This window comes from Empidonax traillii, unplaced genomic scaffold, assembly GCF_003031625.1.
Source record: "Empidonax traillii isolate 1590-97213 ecotype Southwest subspecies unplaced genomic scaffold, ASM303162v1 scaffold575:size619451, whole genome shotgun sequence".
Classification (NCBI taxonomy): domain Eukaryota; kingdom Metazoa; phylum Chordata; class Aves; order Passeriformes; family Tyrannidae; genus Empidonax; species Empidonax traillii.
The window spans coordinates 309085-326805 of record NW_020955768.1 but is presented as its reverse complement, the minus strand read 5'-3'; the positions used below and the strand labels follow the sequence as shown (position 1 = coordinate 326805).

Here is a 17721-nt window from a genome sequence, read left to right as displayed (position 1 = left end):
TAAAAGCAGCTTTAGTGACAAGCCACTCTTTTTGCTGTCAAGGGAAGGACACAGTTTGCTGTTGATTTAGAAAGAGAGAGTGGGTGTCGGGATGTGTGAATGAATTACCCAGCCTTCAGACCCATTTTGTTTTTATAGAAGTTGCTCATCCAGAAGGGTTCAACAAGTGAAACACACAAAAAAAGAGCTTGTAATGAGGCTAAACTCATTAGTGACCCTCCAGGGTCACCCCTATCAGCAGGGAGGGTGGAGGAGTCGAGCCTGGCTGTGGGGAGCCCCTCTGGGCACTGGGACAGCAGGGACACGGTCGTGGCTGCTGGCACGGCGTGGTGTGGGGCTGGTGTTCCAGCAGGGCAGAGCACGCTCAAAAAACTGTTTACTTTGAGCTGCAGCTATTTTTAGCTCCTCTAATCTGTGCAGAGATGATAAAGCTTTTCATTGCAAAGTGAGTGGCTGTGCTTCGCTTCTGGGCAATTTCACTCGTCCCTTCCCCCTTCCCGGCCACTTCTCCCCACGGACCTCATCTCCTCTCTCTCTGAGGCAAACACCTCCAAAAGGTTTGTCCCAACTGGATAGGTTGGAGTCTCAGCCCAAACTTTTTTTTTTTTTTTGCTTTTTCCCTAGGGAATGCATTCGGTTTGGGAAATAAATTAGCTTTTTCTTTAATAGTCCCCAAAGCCCACTTCAAAGCCCATAGTGGACATGCACCCTTGCCCTCTAAGGCTTCGTTTCTGCTAAATTCCTTCTGTCCAAAGGCTCTTGCAAAACCAGTCACTTGACAGTTGTCTCTTTGCAACTGCCACAAGTACCAGCAGGTCTCAAACTCGGCTCTCATGGCAAGCCAGAGTCTCCAGGCAGTGACAGCACTGCCCTAGGACACGATTTACCCGAGGGGTCCCACAGCCCATTCCAAGCTCCCTCGCATATTTTGTATTAAGAGGCACTTTACCTGCTGCTGACAGGGGCAAGCACGGCAGCTGCTCGTGGCACAGAGGCTACAAAACACTCCTAAATCCCGCTGGGTCAGGGATTCGTTTGTCTAAAGGACTCCAGAAGCTTCTCCAACACAGTCATGCATCCAGCACATGCTTCACCAGAAAATCATCCCACTGGTGAAAGCTCTCTTGTCTGGGACACAGCATGAATAACATCTTTGTTGGCTCAGAGGTGTGTGCAGAGGGGGGGAGAATGTGCAAGTCTTAATTAAATAGGTTCATTCTGCTTGCTAGGAAGGGTCAGATGTACAGATGATTGTCAGGATGAGAAGGTGCAGCAGGAGAGGTATGGCTTAAGCTGATCATGAATGACTGCTCAGGTGCTGCTGGCAGGGAGGAAGGAGATGCCCTGAGTCCCACAAACAGGTACTTCTTCCCTTTGTCCCTGTGATTCTGCTAGAGAGTGTAGCTGGGAGAAAACAAGTGGCAGGCTGGGTTGGCACTTGTGCTTCTGCCTTTTGGAGAGCAAAGGGGTATGATGACAAATGAGAAGAAAATAGTCATACCTGTCAGTGCCAGAGCCACCCAGCCAACAGTTCTGATTGTTCACCAGTGTTTGGCAACCAGACAAGGATTCCTTTTGCTGATGTGCAGCAGCCATGTAAATATTTTGATTCTAACTTGTGCTCTCAGCTAAATGGGCTTTCATGTGATTTTATTCCATGGAGTTTGAAGGTGGGACTCCTGCTCTGGAATGCTGGGGGATCAAACTCAGGTTATTAATCATCTGTTGTGAGCCAAAGGACTTCAGGCTTCACCATGTACACTCATCCTCTACCTGTGGTCAGGAGAAGGTTCAGCCTAACCTCCTGGCATGTTTCCTTGCTTTCCATGTCTGTTGATGAAGGGAGTAACTGGATGCCTTCTCCTGGGGCAGCTGAGCACTGCACATGGAGGAGGAGCCCAACAAGGCTGTTTCCGTGTCACCCTTGGTGCCATTTATCGATTCCAGCTCTTCCCAAGGCCCTGGAGGCTGAGGCTGGGGGGGCTGCATTGTCCCTGTGATTTGGTCTGAGAGCAGCAGAGTTCAGGGTGCTCCATGGGAAGAGCTCCGTGTTCTGAACAGGGAACAAAATATTCTGTTTGTGCTGACAGTGTCCATGAAATAAAAACAGGGTTTGCCTGGTGACCTGGGAGCATTTCCCTGGACACTGCACACAGCCTCCTGCTCCCAGCACCACACTGGGAACGTGCCCTGGGTCTGAGGTGCTGCCCAGGTGTGCAGTGGCTGACACAGGAAGGTAAACAAAGGTGATGGGGCTGCCCTGCATATCGAGTGGCCCAGAGGAGGGTTCTGCCACCACAGGGTGGACACAGGGGCTAACAGAGCCCTGTTGTTCCTTACCAACAAAATTAAAGGAGAAGAGGTACTATCAGCTCCTCTTGGCAGGTGGCTGGTGGAGGAACAGGAGGCTAAAGGACTGCCACAGAGACAGATTTTCCCCCGGCCCAGAACATCAACCTTGTCTGCGCTGTTACTGCAGCTCCTCCATGGCAGTAGCACAGCCATTCACTGTTTCTGTTTCAGATTCTTGCTTCTTCCAAAGCTGGGCTGAGTTTTCTTGGACAGGAGTAAAAATTTCACTTTTATGCAGGATTACAGCTTTTGAGACACAGCGTTTAAAGTTTTCCTACGGATCTCAGTTGCCACTTACTTTTGTGGATTAAATAATTTCCTTTTATGACATATCTCAAGCAACTGTTTTCAGCTTTGTAAAACTGCCTGATACAGCATCAAGTATCTTTATCCAGATTATCCATCACTAGAATAACCTAGCAGTGGCATTTAAGTAGACATCAGCTTCCTCGAGCTGTACATTAAAACCTTAGCTCTGTACAATCCCAAGTTGTCTTACAAGAAGGTCTTGTAAAAGACCCTTTAATAAAAGCCACAATCCAGGCTGTCTTGGGCCAGAAATTTGCAGTCATATTCTATCTAAAAGTCTGCATTTGTCTGGGTCTGGTTCTTTGCCCTCTAATACTGAGTGAGCAGTAAAAAATGCCAAAGTACCCTTCACCCCAATTGCTGTGCTGCTCAACAGCTCCTCTCTGCACACAGCAGTGACTGCAGTGATGTGACCTGCTGGAGGTGCAGCCAGCCACTGGTGGGATAGTTGTGTCATTATTTTTATATATATTTTCAGTGTCTAAGCCAATGTGGGAAGTTAGTCTGCTAGCTAAAAAAAAATTGTGTGAATCCTAGAACTAGAATTAATGGCATAACAGGCCTGCTTTTGCCATCTTTGTTTGCACAAAGGAAAAAAAAAAAAAAAGAAGACTCATTGAACATACTTGTTCATTAGATAAAGTTAAGATGCAAAATTAAAGAAAACTCCTAGATTTGATATTGAAATGTTGGATGGTGGAGGAAGAAGTGGGAGATCCCACCTGCAAAGTAATTAGTATTTTGGAGTAAACTACTATGTGATAGGGTCCCTTACCCCAAAAATCACTATGAGGAGATTTATGTGCTACGAATTTCATCCTTATTTGCTGCATGCTGACTTCCTCATGTAAACAGGTCATTCTGGCAAGGCTTGTGGCATTTTTACCACTATTTGTTCACTGGCATTTCAAACTGGGACATCACCACAGTCCAAACGACTGAGCTGTGCCTGCTGGCTGTGGGTCCAGCCCAGCAAGAGCCAGGAGGTGACACTGGCAGTGCTGGTATCCAAACAAGCCACGTTTGGGAAGCAGTTAGGAGTCATCTTGAATCATTCAGCACTTTCAGTTGGGTTCATTTAGTTCCAAACTGGGTAATTACAGCCTCATTATTTTGCCTTTTACAATAAAGAAAAGACTGCAAGCCAGGCAGAATAATTTCTTCTGCTACCGTTGCCAAGATATGATAGCACATCTACGCCATAAGGAATGTGTCATGGTATCAGTTTTATTAACAGTAAATAATGCCTCTTCAGTTAAGCAACATCTTACCATCAGCTGGTGCCCAACCATAAAACAGTAACTACATTTCAACCCCTACAGGCAGAGATTACCCTTGCCCAGCACGTTCCTCGCTGACCAGCGTGTTTTGCACACACTGGTTTTTTTTTTCACTGAAATTAATGCCTGTCCACAATCAGACTTTAAATTTAAAACCACAAAAAAGCTCATCTAAAAATAAGACATCAAAGCTCCCGTGACAGTAAGTAGAGGTCAGGACTAAGGGAATGGTGGTAGATCAGGTATCAGAGAGCAGTTCACCCCGTGTGTCCACCTTCACTGCCCAGAGGCAGAGCAGGCTCTGCAGGGGCTGTTTCTCAGCCCAGAAACCACCGTTAGTGTGGTGGAATTTTCTGACACACACAGAGGCTTTGCTTTGATGGATCTTGCGTGAAATTGTCTGAGGACTGTAACGATGCTTAAATACGTGTTTGGAACAAAACAGCTTTGAAAAGAAAATATCCACGAGAACTGCACTGGGGGCCTGTCAAGGCATCAGGTTCTGCACAAACTCCTCAAAACAAATACTCTGTGTGTGTGTGTATACATTATGCATATATGTATATAAATACCCTTTACACTGTATACAGTTATACTAACACACAGTTATACTAACACACCTTTCAGCTAAAAACTGTAAGCTGCCCTGCAGAAAGCCTGAAGAAGCTTCTGCCATTACCTCAAAAAGCCAGCAAATTCAGAACTGAACTGTTACTTGTACTCAGGGGAAATGACTCTGCTTCTGCCCCTGAAACACCTGAGCACGTCAGGCTTAGCCCAGTGACCTGCTTTTGTTTCCTCTGGACACGCTCGGTTTTGCAATGACGCCACCCACTTCACGTACATTTTAAAATGACTGTGTGCATTTCTAGTAAAGGTTCACTGTTCTCAAGTGTGTTCTACAGCAGGAAGCTGGTTGTAAGATCTCCTGATAAACCAACACTCAGCCCTCAGTTCTTCCCCTTCCTTCCCTTCCAGGATTAAGCTTGTGGCTGTTTCTGCCCCCAGTGCACGTGGACACCGTGAATACTGAGCCTTGTCAGCCCTTGCCCTGCTCTGCCTTCTGCAAACTGTTTGATTTACACTCCCTCAGGCAACAGCCCTCTTGAACCCAGAGATGTGACTAGGATGGGATTGTATTATTAGACCTCCCCAGGGTACTTTTTCTTCTAAATCATCCAGGATGGGAAAAACATTGAGGTAAAGAAGAATGTCATGACTCATTCTCCAATGCCATGGAGGCTCAGAGCAACCAGAAAAGAGTTAACAGCACAGTCCCCCCCCCCCCCCCCAGTAGTATTTCAGAGTTTCTAAATACAGAGTTCCTTTCTGAGCTGGATGCCCGTTTTTGTTATCTTAAAAGTATTTCTGGAACTCTTGGCCGGCTTTAAACAAACAAACAGGGAGAAATATTTGTGAAGATAATGTGGCTGAGAGTGTTTGGTTACTGAGTCTTTCTGAGTCGAAGGCTTTCATTTTTAGACTTTATTTCTTTAAAGCTTGTGAACAGAAGAAAAAAATTGCTCTGGAGATGTTAAATCACACAACCATCCCAGCTATTGGCTTTGGAATAACAATCATTCAACTTAGCAAATATCAAACGTGGGAAGGGATTTATCTGACGCATCTATAGGATCATGTGAACTCCTTTCTCAAGGAGGAACAGTCTCTGCTGGAGATACAAGAGGAAGGAACTGTTTTGCCTCCTTTAAAAAAAAAATTCAACAACATGAGCAACTGCAACATGCTCAAAGCTTCCTGGCACAAATGCAAAAATGCAACATCTGAAATGTCAGCTGGTACGCTGGGAGGATTTACATGATTTAAAAGATTTATGAGAAAGAACTGTTTCACTGGCTGCAGAGCATCTTGGAAAGCAGCAGCACCAGTGTGGGGGACAATGGAAGAGGAGGAGGGGAAAATCTCCAGCTAAAAGAAATTATCACGTCCACTATGATTCTGTACTGCTCTTTTTAGTACAAGAAAAAAAAATGCATCAGGCACTCATCAGATTTTAAGCTGCATTGAAAGATGAATGAACAGAGTCTGCCACGACCCTGGGATATGCTCATTTTCTCACATTACATGTTGACTCACACAGCCCTGTGGCTCACCTAAAGCCACACAACTCGTCACTGCTCAAGGCAGGATTAAATCCAGAAATTCCTGACTTTTCCTCCCACTGTTCTTTCACTCAGAGCTGTTGTGCTGCAGCCGCCGCTGATACACGAAGGCTGGCCAGCTGGATTTCAGTGCAGGCTCTCAGGGGAGAGATGGGGTCACAGAGACAGGGGAAATAAATCCTGACTTGATAAAAAAATAATTTATCAGGCAAGGAAAAGGCACGGAACCATTTGAAACAATAAACTCAGCAACATTTTAAGTGTGCTTGGAGTGCAAGACTGGTTTGCTTGGTGGCTGCCTGCTCTTGAAGTGGCTACAAAGCAGGGTCCTTGATGTCCTGGAGAGCCTGAGGAGCTCCAGCACCAGACCTGAGCTCAGCTCAGCTGTGCCAGGAGGGGCAGGGGCTCTGCCCTGGGGGAAGGTGCCAGCTCCAGCAATGCCTCTGGCTCCCAGGCTGCTCCTGGGACAGTCCTTGCCAGCTCGGTTGGTGCAGGGCTAAAGCTGCCCCAACGGTGCCAGACCCTTCTGGGGCAGATCCTGCTCCCCAGAGGGCCCTGGCTGAGCACCCCCTGCTTCTTGCAGAACTACCACGTCCACCTGTCACAAAAGGTTCGCTCCCTCCTCCTTTTCACCAGCCATCTGTTGCTTGTTCTTTCCGTGGTTCATTCACAGATGTCACTGCAGATCTTTCGTACAAAATATTCCCTCCAATCCATCTCTGTTTATGTTTTGGTGTTGGTTTTTTTAATAAGCTTTTATTTACCGTTATTTCAACGCTTTTCAGTACGTTTAAGTTTCACTAATGCTTCCATAAATAATGGGATGAAAGAGCTCAGTAATATCATTCCAGGGTGTTGGATAAAGGTGAACATTTCTCTCCATCTGTTTCACCCATAACCTAATCTAATGCAATTTCCAGGTCGGAGCACATGATCTTAAGTGAATTGAAGTCAGTGAAAAGGTCTCTGGTGACATATAAAGACTTAGAGGAGACTGAAGAAAGGTGTCCTATAAAATAAATTTCTGGCCAAACAAAACTGGAAAGACACAAGATTACAATTCCTCTATCATAACAGCGGTGACTCACGCAGTTGCATAGTCACTTGGGGTGAAAAAGAAAACAGTTACTCAATCTCTCAGGGATTTAGGCACAGAAGGATATATTATGCAAGTTTGAGCCGCGTTACTAATGGCCTTGAAGCACACAACTCCACTGTGACTCTCACTCAGCTCAGCAGATCACAAATAAGATGACTCACGGATCCATGACATGATAGGAAAATAGAGAGCCTAAGAAGTGCAGAGGCAGGTGCTAATGCAGTCACAGAGCACGCAGTCAAGGCAAGAAGAGAATTACAAAATCGTGAGCGAAGGACTGTGGGGAAAAGCGGGTTGGGTGTTTGAAGACTCCAGAGCATGGACTACGCTGACTTTTCTCGGTCTCAGATGGCAGGGGGTTGTGAGGGTGAAGCCAGTAGAGAAGAGCCACGCTGTTGGCTCTGCTCCCCCGTGTGTCCCCAGGGAATGGCAGCAGACAGCTCACCTTGGCCTCTGCACGTCCCCCCCTGCATCCACAGTTACATCAGACCCCACTGAAAGTCAGCCAGAAGTTTAACAATATGCACACTTGGCAGGACTTTCTACCCTGCTGGAACATCATGATTTTGTAGAAGCTGTTAATTCTGATCGTTTAAGGGCTAATTAAACCCACTGGTGGTTCCAGCTGTAGCCCATTACCTAGTGATAACCTCCTCGTGGATGGAGGGCTTTGACAGCTGTTCTCAGAGCAGTGTTTAAAATCTGGATGGTGGAGCAGAGCTCAGCCCACAGTCTGGACCAAACAGCTGGAAAAGCAGTTGTCCTGAAAAAAACTTTGCAGTTTTTTTTTTATGCTCTAGAGATCCAATCAAAGCACAGATATAAATAGAAACAGAAATAGAAATACTTTACAGAAATCCAGTAATTAGTGGGGTTATATTAGAAAGCTGATGCTGATACCTTAAGATTTGGAACTTTAGGCTGGCCAGAGCACAGTAAGATGTTCAGACCTGTATATGAGTCTGTGTAGAAACATTTTGCACTTTCCTTCACCAGACCAAAAGATTCTGGACGGTCAGAGGATTATAAACTGCCTGTGGGACCTGTTACCTGCAAAAACACAGCACATGCAGAGCAGGAACCTTCAAATACTCTGGGGAACATCAGGAAAAGTTCTGCGTTTTTGTTATCACAGAAAGGAGACCCTTGAGAGTAACAAGAATAGCACGAACGCACAAGCTTGAGTGGCATCTTTTTATGAGCTCAGCTGCACAAAGAACTGCAGAGAACCACTTTCCAGTGACTAAATCTGACACATTTCCTTCAAATATTACCTCATTTCAAGGGGTTTATTCTAGGCATTTCAGCTCACACATGCAGGGGATGTGAAGTGTGGCTGCAGGAGGGATGCACCGTGTCACTCTGCTGTCAGAGCTGATTAACGTGCCAGGGCAGGGTATTTTTGGACAGACCAGGATAACCTCCTGCCATATCCTGTCTCGTTCCCAGAGCTGACAGTCCCTGGGCTGACTTCACCCTTATCTCCTGTTAAGCACGTAGGGTTTGAGGTGATGTGATGCAGGATCAGAAGGGGGGTTATTTTGGAAAGCAAAACGAGCGTTTGGAAATCTCCTGTTACGTGAACAGTGGAAGGAAAAAGCTCTTTGTCTGTATCCTTTGTCTCTGCCCAGCTTAACCCAGTGGAGGATCCCACAGCACTTAACGAAACTATTTGGCTCATAAATGTCCTGTGAAGAAAACATTCAAGGACTGAGGATTTAGATGAGTTTCATCACTGTATTAGTAAAATACCTATGGAATTATTTACCATGACCAATGGGAAGGGAACACAGAATTTGGGATTGTGCCTTTGTCCTGCATCCGTTCACTGGAACAAACAGTGAAGGAGCAGGGACGTGGCAAAAGCTTTCTTAGAGATCCAGCTGGTGCAAAGACAAGGGTAATAAAAATATGTTAACAATAAAGTAAAAGCTCATATGTTTTCTGAAGGAAGCACAGTTTCAATGATTTATGATTTATTTTATGATTTATGGAGTGACCTTTTTCTGAAAGAAGCCCGTGTATCTCCATGAATAAGGCTGATTACAAGAGAGATGATATTGTTAACACAATGCTCATAAATTCTGAGTGTTAAAGCTGCTCTGGAAAATAAGTGGCTGGTTTACTGGATGCTCTTTATCATTTCTTGGCAATTTTAGATGGCAATAAAGCTGTCACTCTGACTCTTCGTCCCTTTCTGTGGTGAAAGCAGAGTGTCTGACCAGGGACTTTGTGAAGGTAAGAAGGGTCTGGCACAGCGGGAAGTGATGTGCAATAGCTGGAATTGCTACAGCCAGAAAACATCCTCTAACTCCAGCTGGTCAGTTCTGACCCTGCCCTGAGAGATTTTGCAGCCCTGGTGTCAGTGGTGTCCCATGGCCTGGGCAGGGAGGGAGGTGACAGCAGTGTCCCCGTGCTTTGGGCAGGGAGGGAGGTGACAGCAGTGTCCCCATGTCCTGGGAAGGGAGGGAGGTGACAGCAGTGTCCCCGTCCCCTCCCGGTGACATCCCGGTGACCGGCGCTGTTGCCATGGCAACGCCCGCGCTCGCAGAGGAGCCGCCGAGCGCCCCCAGCGGCCGCAGCGAGAGGGAGATCAGCCCCGCTCATTGGCTGCTTTGCCGGAGGAACCGCCCCCTCCCGGCGTCTGGACCAATCAGCGCCCCGTCTCCCCTGGGCGAAGGCGGAAGCGTTGTTGATAAACAACAAGTGCCCGACCCCGCCCTTTGCCACCGTCCCGCCTTCTCATTGGCGGGCAGGCTCCTCCGGGTGGGCCGGCAGCCAATGGGCGGTGGCAGCGGCGCCCGGCCCGCCCCGCCCCCTGAGGCCGCGGGGTGTGGGCGGAAGCAGGAGCGGCGCCATGGGGGCCGTGCTGGGTGTGTGCTCGCTGGCCAGCTGGGTGAGTGCGGGTCCTCTGCCCCCCGAACACCCCCTTCCCACCCCGAGCCTCCCCGACAGCCCGGGGAGCGCGCCTGGCCCGCAGCGGTGCCTGCGGCGGGGCCGATGACCGCCCGGTGTGCCCCGGCGCGGCCTGAGCCGCCATGGCGGCCCCTCGGGCAGAGCGGGGCCCGGCTGAGCGATCTCGCTCCGTCCCCGGGCCGGGCCCGCCCAGGGGTAGCCAAGGCGATATTCGGGGTTATCTGCGGGTGTTCGCACACACGCTGTGTGTCAGAAGCGCCGAGTAGCGTTTATCGGTGCGGTCGGGCCAGAGAGTGTCTCCAGATGGAGCTCGGGTTTTCCTCTCGCCGTCGCCGGACACCCCGGTGTCAGCTGCGAGGGAAATGCCCTTACTGTTCCTGTCTCTGCCCTTCAGATCCCTTGTCTGTGCAGCGGTGCCTCGTGTTTGCTGTGCCGATGTTGTCCCAACAGCAAGAATTCGACGGTGACACGTCTCATCTATGCCTTCCTCCTCCTCCTCAGCACTGTGCTTGCCTGCATCATGCTGGCGCCAGGCATGGAAGAGCAGCTGAAAAAGGTAGGGAGGGGAAAACCTCTTTCTGGCTGTTTGAAAAGCCATTACTTGTGCCAGTGGCTATTGATTTTCTTCACTGGGTTATGTGAAAGGCACCAACACCCAAGTGCCCTTGTTCCCCGAGCTGAGAGGCTTGGAGCTGAAACAGCAGATTCAGTGAATGTGCCTTTTTTAGCACATGCCTGGTCTCTGAAACTTGAGCAGACCTGGAGGTGGTCAGCTGTTATAAGGGGCCTGCTGCTGTGGTATCTTAATCTTCCTGGAAGAGAAGTGTTGACGCTGGTAAAGCCAGGCAATAATGAGGCCTGAGCACGAGGCCCTTTGTTCTCAGGTCTCCCAGAGGGCAGTTGACTGAAAGCAGTGCCTGTTCCAGGGCTTAAAGAAGGCGATTGCAAATGCACCAACTCACAAGTGAACTGTCTTCCCCCAGATCCCTGGATTTTGTGATGAGGGGCTCCACACCCGGCTGCCCCACCTGGAGGGCTTTGTGAGCTGTGACGTGTTCGTGGGGTACAGGGCTGTGTACAGGGTCAGCTTTGCCATGGCCGTGTTCTTCTTCCTGCTCTCCCTGCTCATGATAGAGGTGAAGACAAGTAACGACCCCAGAGCCTCCATTCACAACGGGTAAGGGGCTGAGCCAGCTGGTGGGCTCCTGTTTCTCTGCTGAACACACCGGCAAACTGGTTTTTTACAGCCTCAAGTTCCTTTTGGGCTGAGCACAGAGCAGTGCTTTGGTCTCCCCAAAAGCTTCCTATGCCAGATGTTCAATGTACTGATTGAGTGTCCTGCTCTGAGGTGGGGTAGCCAAAAGGGCAGTGCTCTGGGCACCCCTCTGTGCTCCCACAGAGGTGTGAGATTGCCTCTGACACTCACTGGGTCGCTCGCAGTGTGACTCAGCCAGCAGAAACTGCTTCCTGATTGCCAATCCCTGATTTCCTGATTTAAGTGGGTTAGTTCTGGGCTAGGTGACTTCATCATCATAGAGTCATTTAATTGGAAAGGGATGTTTGGAGAGCACTGGGGTTGGAAGGGACCTTAAATCTCATCTCATTCCAACCCCCTGCCGTGGCCAGGGACACTTTGAACTTGCCTGGCCTTGAACACCTCCAGGGCTGGGGATTCCACAGCCTCGACCTCTCTGCTCAACAGGACCATGTGATCCAAATCCCTGGCTGGAGCAGGACCAAGCTGCTTGCAGATCATGTAGCACATGACTACTGTGTACAGATTTAAGACCAGTATTTACAACTCCTGTCTTCTTTTAAAGGTTCTGGTTCTTCAAAATAGCTGCCATTGTGGCCATCATGGTTGGAGCATTTTACATCCCCGAAGGGCCTTTCACAAGAGGTACAGTCAATACTCACCATTGGTTCTGATGAGTAAACTCAGACCTTTTAACAGACTTACCAGGCTATAGTTGCAACAGTGAAAGTTCTCTTGCAGAAGGTGCAGTTTCTGCACAGCTTCTTTAGAGTGTCTTGGTTCATCCAGTATTTTGGTGACCAGCTGAAGTTATGGCAGTCAGCAAGTTCTTTTCACCTGCATAGGTTTTGGGTATCAATAATTTTGTACTCCATGAAACAGTCACCACTGGGCTGAGTCTTCTGACACTACTTAGACTGGAGGCAGCTCAGAACACTGAGTGCTAAATACTTCCCTAGAGTCTGAAAAATCTGTGTGACAAACTTCTGCTGTCTGTTCACATCACAGCAACTTCAAAGGGTTGTTGACCCTTAAAGAAACGTGGCGTGATGGCACTTATGTGCACAAATTTATGGTGTGTTAGATGTTGCATTCATTCTGAAAACATGTTGGGCCCAGCATTCCCATGCTCAGCTTGTCCAGGATCAGCTGCAGCCTTGAATAGCTGGGGCTCCTTGCACATTTCTGCAGGATGGGGGCCAGAGTGATTAACACCATCTGCATTTCTAAATACAGTTACAGATTTTTTCGTTACTTCTCTGCAGTATAATGAGGGGCTTTTAATTTTTTAAACTGAGGTAACATGCGAGTGATGGAAGCTAACCCTGTTTTCCTTGCTCCCTTTTGCAGCTTGGTTTTGGATTGGTGTTTCTGGAGCCTTCTTCTTCATTCTTATCCAACTGGTGCTTCTTGTGGACTTTGCTCACTCCTGGAATGAGAGCTGGGTTGATAGAATGGATGAGGGAAATGCTAAATGTTGGTATGCAGGTAGGAATCTGAACCTGGCAGGGATTTTTTTCTGCTGGCCAGTGCTCTGCAGAGCATCACTTACTAGTTTGGAGACGTAGCTACACTTACACTCCTTACTGTGAACACATGGAATTAAAAGCTGCAGAGTTGCCTTTTTCCCACTGAATGAAATGCAAAATATTTCAGCCTCGTGATCAGCAGGTCTGACAGTGCCCATAACCAGCCCTGCTGGGTTTGCAGTGCAGAGTGCAGAGCTCAGAGCCTGGTTCTCTTCGGATCTAAACTCTGCCACCCCCCTGCTGTCGTCCCCCAGGAGCTCCTTTGTGTCTGGCAGAGCCACAGCAAGTGTTGCCTTGGCACATGCTCCCCAGCTGGCCACTAATTACAAAGTGCTAATTGTTGTGGTTCTTTGCACACAGCTAAGAACGCTGCAGCAGCATTTTGTGGCTTCTTAGAAAGAACATGACAGAGTGGAAATGAAAATGGGTGGCCTCTAGCGTAGGAGGAGGAATTCAGGGCTGATAATTCTCATGAGAAGTGTGCAAAAAGCACTCTCATTTTGTCACTGTGGCTTGACATCAGTTAAATTCCAAGCAGAAATTCAGCCACACCTAAGAAAAATGCACTCTGCTGGTTTAGTTTCCTGGCCCAGCCTGCCAAGTGAGGACTGTCTGATGGCAGTGGTGGCTGGACATTGAGTCACTTGGGATGGCTTGTTAAAAGTGCCTGTGTCTTGTAACAATTGCAGCTCTGCTGTCCTGTACAAGCTTGTTCTACGCCTTGTCCCTGGTTTTTGTCGTTCTCTTCTACGTTTTCTACACAAAGCCTGATGACTGCACTGTGAACAAGTTCTTCATAAGCGTTAACATGATCCTGTGTGTTGCTGTCTCCATTGTTTCTATCCTTCCAAAAGTTCAGGTATTGTTTTTCTCTGGTATTTTCTTCTGGCATAACAAAGCGCAGAAGTGGGGAGAATGTAGAACCAATTCAGTCAGGCATAAGAACTCTAAAATGTGTCTATCATAGCTATGCTACCTAGGAACTTTAAAAAAAAATACCTTGCTCTGTAACCAATGCACTATGTAGTGACATATTTTTTTTGTTTTTAGCTAACATAGTTTTGGACTTTGTTTCCAGGTGGAGGACTGCTGACATGGTTGTAGGGGGGTGAGGGTTCTGGTAGGAAGCAGCAAAATAAGCTGGAGATTTCTTGTCTTAGTACTGTGGCTTTGAAATTATGGGTAAGCTTGTTTAATACAAGAGGACACTTGCACGTTACGTGATTCTGATCTGGTCTTGCTCAAGTCACATGCTAGACTGACACCTACAAAATCGGTTAAAAAGCTGGGATTACCTCAGGAAGAATCCAAAACAGAGTCTTGGCTACAGAAAAACTATTTGGTTTGCTTATTCCTTCCATGCTTGAGTTGCTTGCTGCAGAAGTTAACATGCCTAAGGAGTTTCTCCCAGCCTTTTGAGCATAGAGCAAAGCCCCAGTGCATTCCTAAAACAAAGCTTTTCATGCCAGGAACTGCTGATTCTGTGGCAGCAGGGTAAAACTATCCGACCCCAGCTAAAAACTTGCCCTTTTGACCTTGGCCTGCTCTCCTGTCTCGGAACAGGAACATCAGCCTCGCTCTGGGCTCCTGCAGTCGTCTGTCATCACCCTCTACACCATGTACCTCACCTGGGCAGCCATGTCCAACGAGCCTGGTAAGCAGACTGCCTTTTTGCAGAACTAAACCGGGGTATTTGTGAGGAAAATAAGCCAGTGTTAGGGCACTCTGGTTTTATTTATTTATTTATTTCGACCTTGCCCAGCTTGTAGGAAGCTCATTTCTCTCATCTGCCTTGAAATTCCTTTCAGAAAGAAACTGCAACCCAAGTTTGCTGAACATCATCACCCAGATAGCTGCACCCACAGCTGTTCCAGCCAATGCCACTGTCCCCCCTGCCACTCCCGCTCCGCCCAAGTCCCTGCAGTGGTGGGATGCCCAGAGTGTTGTTGGATTGGTGATCTTTGTCCTTTGCCTCTTGTATTCCAGGTAGGATCTGCACTGCTATCCAGTGATAAACAGTTGGATTTGTCTGCCTCTTTTGTTAGAGCCTGGGTCTAGAGCAAAATGTACCTGCATTTATTCACACCCAGCTGCTGCCTTGGGCCCATCAACCTGTGTTCAGCTCTGTGGATGAGGACAGGCTTTATCAACCCCAATCCAGACAAGAGAACTGGTGTTACAAGATGATTAGAGGGATGGAACATCTGGAAAGGCTGGGAGAACTGGGAGTGTTCAGCCTGGAAAAGAAGCATCTTAGGGGTGGCCTAATTGCAGCCTTCCAGTACCCGAGGGGAGCTACAAGAAAGATGGAGAGAGACTGTTTGCAAGGACAAGGGGGAATGGCATAAACTGAGAGAAGGTTTAGATTATATATTAGGAAGAAATTTTTCACTCTGAGGGTGGTGAGGCCCTGGAACAGGTTGTCCAGGGAAGTTATGGATGCCCCATCCCTGGAACTTTCAAGGCCAGGGTGGTTGGAGCTCTGATCTAGTGAAAGGTGTCCCTGCCCACTGCAGGGGGGTCAGAACTAGATCTTTAAGGTCCCTCCCAGCCCAGGCCATTCTGTGATCTGGACTAGGAGTGCTGCTTACTTGGGTTAACAGGAGCTTGGATGAGAACAGTTCGAGGAGTTCCCTGATGTTTCCAGATGGGTTTAAAAAAAACCCACCGCTTGCGAGTGGCTCTGCTGGTGTATCAACCAACAGCCCACTGTCAGAGGGCTCCTCACCACGGCTCCCTTGTCCCCCTGCAGCATCCGCTCCTCCAGTAACAGCCAGGTGAACAAGCTGACGCTGTCTGGCAGCGACACTGCCATCCTGGAGGAGACCCTGGGGAGCGGCAGCGGGGCCGCGGAGGAGGGGGAAGTGCGCCGGGTGACAGACAACGAGAAGGACGGCGTTCAGTACAGCTACACCTTCTTCCACTTCATGCTCTTCCTCGCCTCTCTTTACATCATGATGACGCTCACCAACTGGTACAGGTAGGAGCGAGGTGGAAAGTGACTGTATGTGGGTCCTGGGGGACTGCAAGGGCACAAAGTGGGGCTGCCATCCCTCAGATGAGCAAGCAGCAGGAAGGATACATATGAAACTGGTTGCAGGTGGCCTCCTGGGAAGTTTGTCGGAGGCCAGCCTGATGTTACTGGCTCTTCACCCTGGTTGAGTTGTCTCACTGTGTTCTCACAAAGGCTTTTTGCATTTGAAAGTCCCAAATGACTGCCCTAACTTCAGACTCGGAGAGAGCTAGCAAGGAACAGTGGAAAGTGCTTTCTGTATCTGCTAATTGGCATCTTCACTTTTCTAGCCCTGATGCAGATTTCAAGACAATGACAAGCAAGTGGCCGGCCGTGTGGGTGAAGATAAGCTCCAGCTGGGTTTGTCTGGCTCTCTATCTCTGGACCTTAGTGGCTCCTCTTGTCCTTACTAATAGAGACTTCAGTTAACTTGCTGCGGCTGTCTGAGCTTACAAAAGTGAGGAACTCTTCTGCTGAAAGCCAAAATGTTCATTTATTGCTTTAGTTACTGTTTCTTACGTTGATATTAACGTGCAGTTGGACGGAAAGTTACGTCTTGCATAAAGCTTGATGCAGCATCAAAATTATCATCAGTTATCTATTTTAACCTTCATCAGGGTTATCTTATTACTGCATTTTTAAAAATCACTACAGCTGTGCTGTCAAAGCACAAACGAAACTTATCTGTTCTGTCCAATAGCCACAACCTTCTGTTGAATAGAAGTAACATTTAGCTAAATATGAAGTAATATATTTTAAAGAACACTTATATTCAGCATAATGCACTAGTATGCTAATGCTTCAGTTTCTGGAAGTGTAAGCCATGCTGCTTGATTTCTACATTCCGCTGCAAAAGTTTATTTAAAGGAAAACTTTATTTAAATTACTTTTTGTTGTGGCAAAAAGAGAAAAAAAAAGGTGCCCTTTGTTCCTCACCGAAAGAACAGAACTCTGAGGTTGAAAAACTGATTAATTCTTTTTAAGAACAGACTTGCCCTTTCTAAGGGGCAACTTCTATGGTAACTTCTTTTTTAGTATGTTTATCAGAGTGGTAAGTGTATCAGTAGCTTAATCAACTTTATGATTATGTTGGAAAAACAGAGCTTGTTGATGAGTTAATTTCACTTGTCTGATAGGCTTATAAAAATATTGTACATGAAATTATTATTATTATTATTATTATGCGCACTAAGGCATTTGCACTGTAAACTCATTTGAATAAAGCAGACTAACTACTGAAACTGGCCCAGTTGTTAATTGTTAATTACAGCAGTTAATTCTCTGAGGGAAAATACCACACACAGCGATCAGCTGCTGCAGTGTCCAGTGGGATGTGACTGACTGTTTTCTCCAGTCACAACATATTTCTTTTGGAACAAACAGCACCCTCCTTGTGATTCTCTGAATGTCAAATTCCATCTCTTAAATTGCTCAGGTTCAGTTGTACAAGGAAACTTAAGTTCTGCAGCAGAAAGCAACACCTTTTGCTAACTGAGTTCTCAGTTGCAATTGTGTGTTTAGTGTGAAACTTGTGTGTTGCTGGTTTTTTACAGTAAAATATCCCAACGTGACACGGGGCAAACATATTGAAAATACCGAATTAGCAGCTGTTACAATGTGTTTAATTACCCAGTCATGCATCATAAAATTACACATTTTTGACGACTTCATTTTATAAAATGCAATATAAAAATAAATTTTGTCAAAATAAGATGTACACTTAACCACCCAACACCTCTAGGCCCACGTACAACAGAAGGCAAAATTACTGGTTCGAGGAACACTATGATTTAACTCATGCCAAAATGAGATTTAACAGAAACAATACTTAAGCCAGTTCCTGAA

General features: G+C 47.2%; 1 protein-coding gene across 2 annotated transcripts in view; it reads left to right on the top strand.

The window, feature by feature from the left end:
* Nucleotides 1–17117, top strand: part of SERINC3 (serine incorporator 3) — a 22309-nt gene extending 5192 nt beyond the window's left edge. The window contains exons 1-11 of one of the 2 annotated variants that reach the window (XM_027898054.1): nucleotides 4840–4856; nucleotides 10008–10059; nucleotides 10474–10635; nucleotides 11063–11256; nucleotides 11900–11979; nucleotides 12685–12822; nucleotides 13553–13722; nucleotides 14427–14517; nucleotides 14672–14849; nucleotides 15616–15843; nucleotides 16167–17117. In XM_027898054.1, coding sequence (XP_027753855.1) covers nucleotides 10021–10059; nucleotides 10474–10635; nucleotides 11063–11256; nucleotides 11900–11979; nucleotides 12685–12822; nucleotides 13553–13722; nucleotides 14427–14517; nucleotides 14672–14849; nucleotides 15616–15843; nucleotides 16167–16305 — 1419 coding nt within the window. In that variant the 5' untranslated portion in view covers nucleotides 4840–4856; nucleotides 10008–10020 and the 3' untranslated portion in view covers nucleotides 16306–17117. Of the gene's footprint in view, nucleotides 1–4839; nucleotides 4857–10007; nucleotides 10060–10473; nucleotides 10636–11062; nucleotides 11257–11899; nucleotides 11980–12684; nucleotides 12823–13552; nucleotides 13723–14426; nucleotides 14518–14671; nucleotides 14850–15615; nucleotides 15844–16166 lie in introns of those variants that run through there. The other variant, XM_027898053.1, reaches the window with a different exon arrangement.
* The last annotated feature ends 604 nt before the right edge of the window (nucleotides 17118–17721 follow it).